We start from the raw sequence: 10,279 nt of genomic DNA on the forward strand, positions 1-10,279 counted from the left end.
GATCTTGAGATAGATTAATTATGTGTGGATTTAATTGAAGCTGTGGCCAATGTCGGGCCAAGTTACGCTCATACATTATTTATTTTCTCAATAAGCAATGTTAGTTGAGAAAATGATAGACCAATTAGCATGTGTGGAATTAATTGAAGATGCGGCGGCCGATGTCGAGCCACGCTCACCGTAATTGAGAAAATGATAGACAATGTTAATTTTATATTTTTTATATGATCATGTCGATCTTGGTCCTTTGATTGGTCTCTCTTGGGCACCTATATTACCTCCCAATGTAAACCAACACATGATTAGTCACTCTTAGGCACCTATATTACCTCCCAACACAAACCAACACACATTAACACGATAATTGGTCTCTCTTGGGACCTCTATTATATCCCACCACAAATCAACACACATTCTCTCTCTTGGGTATGCCTTTGGACTTCTGTCTTAATACACGGCTATACATGCTGCTATAGCCCACGGCTATAGCCACGTACTATAATGCGACACTCCTACAACATTCACTCATTGTAGCTGCCACTCTCTCACAACATTCTCTCACTAGTGGCACGACTACATCACACGGTGGCTATGCCCTCATTCCTCTTGTAGTGCACCTCCTTATTTCAATAGCCATTCTTAATAGATCAGCTAGGGTTGCTTCTTTGGCCATTGGTGGGATTAATATTGGAAAAGAAGTTATGTTGGGTCTTCGACCAGGTCTTATCGGATTAAACACCCCTCTTTCTCATCCTCTACCCCTTCCTTGATCAAGCACATATAGAGGTGTAGGCTTCCAGTTGGGTATGATAGGGGTGTGTTCTATTAGTTCTTGGACTTCTTCAACTAGAGTTCTCGGATGATTTTGTGAAAATAATATATGCAGGAACTATGGGCTTGACAAAAGGTTAAATTAATGTCTTCCTTTGTGTACAATTGGTCGGCCAATCCTTTCATCATGTCAAGATTTGGCTCTTTAACATCCAGTTATGTAGATGTCTCCCTAGAGCCTTTTCTAAAATTGGCTCTAACGGGAGCATATCCTCCTCTATGGAGAGGGCTAGATCTTGGGCTTGTGTAGCGGCATCTTCTTGACACTTAAGGTGACTCAATTGATTCTAGAGGTTCATAGTCTCTTAGTGTTTCTCCATTCAGTATTAGCTCACCGCATATCCAGACCATGCTTGGAGCGAGTAAACATTTATATTCGCAGTTGAGCTTCTCTGATTTTTCTTCGCCGCCGTCAACTTGCATTTCCTCCGCCGCAGAGTAGGAAAGAATGCTTCTCTAATCCTAAGAGCACTGGCATCATCGTTCCTGAAGCACGGAGTGAATGTGGTTGTTTTGAGAGGTACTAGTAGCAAGTGTCCATCCTTGCACAAATACTGTTGGGAGTGATATTGTTTGATTTAATTATCCTACCCTCAACACTCGTTAATCTCTTGTTCATTTCTTGACCATAGTGAGATGATTGAGCTTCTTGTTTAGTCTCTGGGTTGTAATCCAAATACAATCCTTTGGTATAGTCCAAAAGACTCCTAGATCTTGAATCTACTCATCCACTTTCTCCTTAATTCTAGCATTCCCCGGTGAGTCCTCGCCTAGTCTCAATAGCTTCTAGTTCTCTCCAAGCACACTCAATTGGGTGCTTGCTAAGTAACCAAATCCGATACTTAACTTACAAGAGCATCTTATTGGGTGCTTGCTAAGTAACCAAATCCGATACTTAACTTACAAGAGCATCTTGGGTGGTTGATGCACTATACTCACACCAAACTAGTTTAGTGTTTAATCAACTTTTTACTTTCCACTGTAATGAGTTTTTTACGGGCATATAACTTTGCTTAAATTTTCATGGACGTCAAAATCCTAAGTTTTTCACGATGAAAAATCTTCCTTGTAACTTGTGCTTTCTCAATGTAGAAAGTATGCACTATACTCCAATGATTCAAAAATGGACTTGGTCTTAGTTACTCGTTTTTCACAGGCATGAAAAACTATGACCTTTAGAATTTTGTTTGGAGGTTTTTGTTTATGCACCCTACTTTCCTTTTGATGTTCAATGATGATTCAAGTCAAAGATCTTTCCTTATCACAAGTTATAGATTTTTCAAGAATGTGAAAAAACTCATTTTTTTAAAGTTAAGGATAAGATTCTTGTAAATAAGGACACATATATTTGACATGGCAATGCCTTTAACCGCTGCATAATTTTTGAGATTTTTTCATGGATGTGAAATGAATTTCACAAGCAAAACATTGATAGCCATGAAAAACCAATAAATGATATTTTGCAAATTTGAAGGTTTAGATTAGTGTTTTTGGCTATCCAAAGTTTTCAATTTGTCTTTTAAGTTTGAATTTTATAATTTTGCTTTTAATGGGACTTAATTAAACTTTTTTTTTGGAAAAAGTCATGAAAGACAAAAAACATACATTTTCACAGCATGCAGATGCAAGGATCAAAGCATGTAAAAATTATACATAAATGTAAGGTTTTCTTCTTTAAGGTTTATGAAGTACTCATAAACCTAAACAACAAAAAAAAAAACATAAAACTTTTTTTCTCTTTTTCACAAAGCAGACAACCTTATCTAATTCTCAACCAACACAACATTGCTCAAAAAATAGTGGCAAGATACTTATGTAAGGGATCTCTAAAAAGAGTACTAGAAGCAAGATTGCCTCCCTAGACAACGGACCTGAAAATATACAACTCTTTTTAGCAATCATCCATTCATAGATAAGATTACAAACAAGCAACAACAGTTGTGGGGAACTTACCTTGTTTTCAAGCTCAAGTCTCTTTACACGAGCCATCCAAGCTTGATCTCAGTGGTTGTCAAGTCCTCTTCTTCAAGCTCTCTCTTCCTCTCTATCTCAAAGGAAGCTACATCACCTTCTTACAAGGACTCACACACCTCTCACTATCTACTCTCTCACCGAAAGAACGTTCAAGAACATGAGCTAAGAAGTAATCTAATCTCTACTGTTAACTCTCTCTCTCTCTCTCTCTCTCTCTCTCTCTCTCTCTCTCTCCCCCATACGGCATTAAAAGAGCTTCTTCTTCTTCTTCTTCTTCTTCTTCTTCTTCTCTCTCTCTCTCATACACACACACACACACACACACACATGCACAACAAAGAGCAAGTAGAATACTAGAGAACACGTTTAGCATAAAGGGGGATTGTGCCCATTCATTATGAGATAATGTGTTATATACAACAGGCCCTTATGTTAACTAATTGAGTTCGGGTGTGGCTAGAATTCTCATAAATGTTACAACTTTTATAGTGCCTTTGCATGGCACTTACTCTTTACTCTCATATATGGTGGAGAGCATCTAGTTAACCCAAAATAGAGTTAACATCAAATTCAACAAGAGTATTGGCAACTCCATCACCTTGCTTGACTGTTGACCTCATTTACACAACTGCGAGTGCCTAGCTAGTGAATCAAACTAGATGTAGCGGCACCGAGTTGCATCCTTGAATATAATATAGAGCCCAATCCCTTTTTCACTCATCCAGATTCATTTGGTGGTATGTGTGGCTAATTCCTCCCTCCCCGCGCAAAAATGGCACATTTTTGTCCTTTCCCTAGTCACATGGTCAAATGAAAAGGAATCCAACATTTCAATGCTTGCAAGGGTGACAAATGTGAGGCTTGAGAGCTATTCTCCACTATTATCAAGATTCTTTGAAATAAGGGTGTTTCAAGGTGTTGTATTCGACTTCACTCTCTCTTAATATGCAAGTGTGGATTAATCTTATCATCTGAAAAATGCATCGTAAATATGAGAAATCTACAAACAAGAACAAAGGGTTTGATTAGTTTAGGATGAATGTGATACAAGAAATTAAGAGGATCAAAACAAGAGATGATGGCATTAAAGAAGAGCTCATAAGCATAAAAATGGTATCTTCTATGTAATTTTGGATCATATGATAGTGTAAGATACCTCTTTGATGAGGCAATTCAATGAAATCTAAGTAGCGTTAGCAAAATCCAAGTAATTGGGTTGTGGCATGGTCATCCACTACTACTCAAGTATACGGGAAGTAAACTATAGGCAAGGCAAAGCTTGGACTTATAATGATGATTGGGCAAGTAAAAGTGCAAGGAGAAGCTAGGCTTGAGAGTGCAATAATGAGTGAGGCATGTGGCAATGGAAGGAGAATTAGAATAAGAGCACTCTTTTTCCCATTTTTACGTCCTTAACCCTATAATCTTATGTAGGAGGTGCCTCTGTAAGACTCATGTAAAACTTTATTTCCATCTTATACAAAGCTGTTTGTAATACAAATGGAAAAACAAAATACTTAGCGTAGCAATTACCCCTAGCTAAAAATGAAGTTCACAAGTTTGCAACACAAAATGATGAATTATTCACTTATGTAAAAGTTTTAGGGTTTACAAACACATGAGATTCATTATACTATACAGGATCAAACCTTGGACCTGAACGTCAACAAGACAAGGTATTATCACTTGGACTAGAGCCCACCAACATACACACTCATCCTCTTTATATTTGTTAAGAGTGCACTTGCAATTTTGTTCATGTAGGACCACTGCATAAATCATGGATCAACGATAATATAAAAGTATTGATTACTAACACCTACTACACTACAAAGCCCAAGTGCAACAAGATCTTGATGAAATGCATGATTTAGCCAAGAATTTATAATAGCACAAAGATGATAGCAATTCAAATCTGACTTTCATATCCGACCAATCTAAAACTGTAGATCTTCCTTCAACCATTAAGTGTGACATTAGTTTGCCTTGCCCAAACAATTTGGGCACATGTTATGCAATTACTTAACTCATTGGTAAAGACACCCAACGGGTACATCTTTCTAGCAACTTTAAGATACACTTGCAACAATCAAAGGACTGGAATAAAGAGGTATGATCATTTAGTCCTTTGAAAGTAATAGATAAAGTATTTCTTGAAGAGCTTTGATTATAAGAGGTCTAGAGTGACACGAAACTTAGTGGCTAGACTTGATTATAATGCACACCAAACCTTCTGGCTTGTTCTTTTCGGAGCAAGAAAGAGAAATGGATTTTGCATACTTTTGTGTGCATATCCAAGAAAGAAAGCGTTAAGGCAAAGTACAAATCCTCACAGCTTAGCAAAATAGAAACGAACAAAAGGAGAATTAGGAAGTTCTACTTCTAGCAACTTGATAGGATGAGTAACACCTTGAATGAGGTTTAACTTTGTTATTCGAAAACAATAAGAATAGTTTCTTAGTGCATTTTGGGGTTTAGCAAGGAAAAGTTTCATTAAGTCTTTCTAACTTAATTCTTGAGAAGACTGAAGCTATGCATCTGGCAGAAAATTATGTGTACCGGTTCAGACACTTCAGTGATAGTGTTTCACCAAAAGAGCCCCGCTTTAGTAAGTGAAAACAAAAATTCAAAACTAAGCATCTATTTGAGAACATCATGGTGAAGGTGTTGTTATCAGAAAAGACACAAATCACTACACTAAGATAGCAAGAAGAACGAACAACACATTTGTTGTCCCACAACAATTCCCTAGTGAAACGGTCTTGGTTGAAATCCTGATATGTCAATCTGCTCCTCTCCCCCTCATAAATTAAAAGATCGTGGAAGCTTCATAAATTGGAAGATCATAGCGTCTTCTTAACATCTTGCAATCCTAAAACATAACAATTGAAACTCTGTACACAGAAGAAATTGTTGAGATGAAGAAAACCTTCAAGGCAGTGGTGAAATTGATGATTTGCAGGAACAAATCAAGCCTGAAATCTCCAAAATCAAGGAAGACAAGCTGAGGCAGTCGGAGGCCCTTCAAATTTGTGTGGGTGGCATACGCTATTATATTAGAAATTACGGTTGACACCACCCACAATTCCCTAGGATTGTTTGAAAGGCTCAAGGACCCTCTTGAACCAGGCAGAACCATACTTACTGCTAAAATCCATTAAAGCCACTGACTAACAAATCAAACCATCTGTGTCAAGTCATACACACAAAAAACAAAGGCAAGGCTTCTATGGTTTAAAAAAACAAACTCGACCAGGTACTGTAGAATGTGAACTGCTGCAGCTCAAGAAAACCTAGGACTTGCAGCGCATACAATTTCTGCCTTTGACAGATGTCCTCTAAGAACATAGACAGTAGTAACCTCAAAAGCTCCAAAAAGACTTTTGTACTCTCATGTGCCTATAAAGCTCAATAAGGTCGCGAGCGATGTCCACCCCCAAAGCGTCGATCAGGACCACCATGACCTCCCCGATCCCCTCCTCCACGTCTGCACACCCAATAAGAACACTTAACAGTCGCTAATCTGCAATCTAACGAGTAACACAAGGCAACCAGAACAACAGTTGTCTCATGTTTGATCACTTTGCTGAACAGTCCAATGGGATCAGGAATGGAGTGCTTGTCACATCAATTACAGAGCACCGAACTCACAGGCATGCGCATGCACACACAGCAAAGAGAGAGAGAGAGAGAGAGAGTCTCACCCCTGACCATATCCACCTCCCACACTTGGCCTCGGAGCAGATTTTTCTGCCATGGTAACCTTGATCTGATGGCTCCTCAATACATGATCTGCCCACAAAATACCAGAAATAGAAGGGGATCAAAAACAGCAGCTAATCTAGGCTTCTTAATTAACCCTGAAAAAATGAGCAACATGTGTACCATTATAAAATCCTCCGGCAGAATGTGCAGCAGAGGGATCTTCGTATACCAGTACTGCATCTCCTTTGTTTTGCCCTGCAGTATCAGTATAGATTTTGATGTTCCATGGCCACTGATCTTTGTATCCACGTTTCTGCTTGATCCTAGCAACCTGTAATCCACTTGTTTCAGATGAGCACCAATAAGCAGCCAATATTAAGGCACTTCCTGCCACTTCAAATCATGGTCCAAAACATTGCACAAGTCAATTGGCTAATAGTACCTAGATTCCTTGTGTACTCTTTAAAGAACAACAAACTAAGGAGAAATTGAATACACAAATCAACAAATTTAAGCATTGAGACCACCTACATGAAGCAGCTATCACATTGTAAACCTCAATGTCCTTCATCAAATGCCCTTTCCATAAACTTCAAGTATACTAAAAGGTTAACCAGCTACTTAACAAGGCAGCTGACCAAAAAAATAACACACTGGACCTACCACCTCCATGCGTTTTCCTGGTAGAATGCAATGTTGACGGGAATGTATGACTGCAAACCTACCTTTTAGCACTCACCTACATTGGGATGAACATTCCAGACTTCTGTGAACAAACCGTAGCATCATCAGCACTGGGCGAACGCACACAGGCAATCAAAGATAACATGCCAAACTCCTGCAAGTGTGCAACAAATACGACTGAACCAGGTAGGCATGCACTACGCTTAAAATCCTGGTAAGAAAAAGCTGTCACACAAACATCTAATGTGGACACTTAGCCCTCAAGAAGTCCCTATGATATTTGTTTTACCCATGCACAAATTAAGGGTTTGTGGTTTCTACCAACCTGAATCACATACACTTGCCTTATCCAGAAGCAGGATACAAAGATCAAGCAGGATGCAAAAATCTGCGAGGTCATCAGCAGAGATCATTCATAAAAAGCCTTCCATTAGTTTGACAAAAACAGAAGTCCTATGATACTCTGCATCTCCCATGCATCCTTTGCTTTTAAAAAAATAGAGGCAAAGTTATATTACCTGTGTACTGTCCCAGATTGAGAATTTACAGTAATGTCTTTATACTACTACCTTAAGGCATATAGCAAGAGTCATCCAAAGTCCTTAACCGGGAGTAAAATACCCATGCTTGACAAGGGAGCACAAACTAGTTAGGTTTTTGGAGTAGTGTCTTTCTCACAAGCCAGCTTGACTTGTTCCTTCCCTTTCAGAACAATGGAAATTCTGCGTCCTGAAGCTGACCCAAAAAAACACCCTCCCTCTCTTCTTCCCCTTTCAGGGGATTGGAAATTCTGCATCCTGATGCTGACCCAAAAGGCACACCCCCCCCCCAACTAAAAGGCCGAAGTGAACATCTTAAAGCCAAATCAACATAGAGCTACTTGGTAGAAAATGAAAATATAAACAGTCTACTCCACAATTCAACACTTTTATATCTCGTAATATAACCTGTCCTAAGCTTTGTAGAGCACTAAAGACACACCCTTGTTATTAGCATTGACCAGATAATTTGGCATCCAACCAAAAAAGCGGGTATCAAAACATACCATGAAGCTTTACCACAAATGATACATAGAATTTTACTAAGACTTCATACCTTGTCATACTAAGAGATGATATACATTGTGAAACAGTGACACAAATCATCATGGTTATTCATTCAGAATTGATAAACTTGAACAGAATGCTTGATGAGAAAAATAGCAGACAATCAATGGAAACACCCTCAGAACAACTACAGACAAAGTGAATGTAAAATAAGCATCAAAAAAGGTATAGGTCTTACCTGACCAATACCCCCAAACAGATCTCTTAATTCCTCCATTGTGACATCTAATGGAAGCCCCGAAATGTATATTCTTGCATTATCACACGTCTCCCCACAATTCTCATCACATTGCTTGACTTTGGCTGCCTCTGAACCACCACCATGTTGATTTCCAGACCTCGCATCCTCTCCTCCGTAGTCCCCTCGAGTATCAGAGAAGGTTGACCCTTTTTCAGACCCATAGTTATCGTAACCTCTGCTTCCTCTGCTGTCCCCGTGGGTGTGACCACCACCATAATCTCCTACTCTGCTTCCCCTGCTGTCCCCACCATAATCTCCTCTACTTCCCCTGCTGTCTCCATGAGCATGGCTACCATAATCTCCTTTAGGAGGGGCTACCTGACCTCCATAAACATTTCCAGCTGGTGAAGTGTTACTTGGAACTTGACTGCCACCACTACCATAACCATATCCACCACCTGCACCAGCAGCAACAGCAGCAGCAGCAGCTTGATTTCCATAATCATTTGCCGTTCCGTAACCACCAGGGGTGCCTTGGCTTCCATAAGTATTACCTTGCCTGTAACCACCACTACCACTTTGGGTACTATAGCCATCTCCCCCTCCATAACCTTTGCTTCTATAACCTCGGTTCCCTCCACCCCCGTATCCACTATTTGGGCCAGCAGGCTGTGTCCCACCACTCGGTTTTCCAGTTCCGCACTTGTTGCATTCAACTCTCCTTGCAAAATTAACATTTCCACAACTAAAAAAGAAAAAGGAACACATCAGCAACTACACCTCGCTAACCCTTAGACAGTCTTGACAGAACAGATCAACGACTACAATAATCGCAGACTCAGCCAAAACCCTACACCTATTCTGATGCTAAGATCCAGGTAGTAGTCAGATGCACACACTAGTTAAGGAGACCATAATCAACAGAGAAACCCTCGGACATATCTACTGAATACAACGAAGATTAACCTTGAGTTAGGGCAGACCCAGTCTCCATCTCGTTGGCCTCCACCACGGCCTCCTCCTCCTCCTCCTCCTCCTCCAGGCCTTCTGTCACGACCTCCTGAGTTGCCTCCACCGCCATAACCTCCTCCTGTAAACGGCGATGAGAGAGCAGTTTTAAAAACATTCGACCGTGCACAGAAAAACCATACCCTGCACTGGACACTCGAGATAGCTTACCTCTGCCACCATAGGAAGAGCCGTAGCCGCCTTCAGGGCCATAGTTTGCACGGCCTCCGTCATCAGACGGGGCGCCAGAAGGGGCCTCGGAATCGATCACGCCAGACATCGGAACACGCAGTATTAGGATAAGGGAAAGAATTGAGAATTTGGCAAGCTGTGCGGGTTAGGGTTAGGGTTAGGGTTAGGGTTGGGGTTAGGGTTGGAGTAGCACTGTAAACTCGAAGAAGCGACAGCGCGCGCGATGGGGACAACAGGTTATTTTGAGCAGCATCACAAAGTAGCCCAACTCCACGTGTCGGCTAAGGCCAAAAACCCTAGTCTTGGTTGTTCTAATTCCCAATTTCCCCTTTGGCTTTGTTTTTTAAACATTGTAAATGACACATTTTCTACTATTGGTTTTGGTTTTTATTGCCTCTACACGTTCAAAGTGGCACCAAAATGTTTTTTTTGCATTTCTATTAAATATATTCTATGAGATTTTGTGTTTTTCTAAGGTTTCATTTTAGTATGTAATGATTAGGGTTTCAAAGTGACTAATCTACCTTCATACCTCCATAGGTATTTTTAAAAAAACATGAGAAAAATTCTTCCAACTTTACCTACTTCATCTCGATCT

General features: G+C 40.1%; 1 protein-coding gene across 5 annotated transcripts; it reads right to left on the minus strand.

Annotated features, from left to right (window-relative positions):
- Window positions 1-5,724: 5,724 nt before the first annotated feature.
- Window positions 5,725-9,967, minus strand: LOC147623704 (transcription initiation factor TFIID subunit 15b-like). 5 transcript variants are annotated; one of them, XR_015269196.1, is made up of 8 exons: window positions 9,661-9,967; window positions 9,448-9,571; window positions 8,479-9,226; window positions 7,520-7,582; window positions 7,236-7,348; window positions 6,691-6,841; window positions 6,510-6,597; window positions 5,725-6,292 (listed from the first exon to the last, which is right to left on the minus strand). XR_015269196.1 is itself a non-coding variant. In XM_086820303.1 (6 exons), exons 1-6 carry the CDS (start codon window positions 9,767-9,769, stop codon window positions 6,214-6,216), a joined length of 1,299 nt encoding a protein of 432 aa, XP_086676429.1. In that variant the 5' UTR covers window positions 9,770-9,956; the 3' UTR covers window positions 5,725-6,213. The 5 variants fall into 5 exon arrangements, 3 of the variants coding, with proteins under 3 accessions (XP_086676429.1, XP_086676431.1, XP_086676430.1); XR_015269198.1 differs by having other exon boundaries at window positions 7,539-7,582; window positions 9,661-9,965; XM_086820303.1 differs by lacking the exons at window positions 7,236-7,348; window positions 7,520-7,582 and having other exon boundaries at window positions 9,661-9,956.
- Between the last annotated feature and the right edge of the window lie 312 nt (window positions 9,968-10,279).

Source organism: Cibotium barometz, chromosome 26 (assembly GCF_041138505.1).
Source record: "Cibotium barometz isolate CiBa-2024 chromosome 26, ASM4113850v1, whole genome shotgun sequence".
Taxonomy (NCBI): domain Eukaryota; kingdom Viridiplantae; phylum Streptophyta; class Polypodiopsida; order Cyatheales; family Cibotiaceae; genus Cibotium; species Cibotium barometz.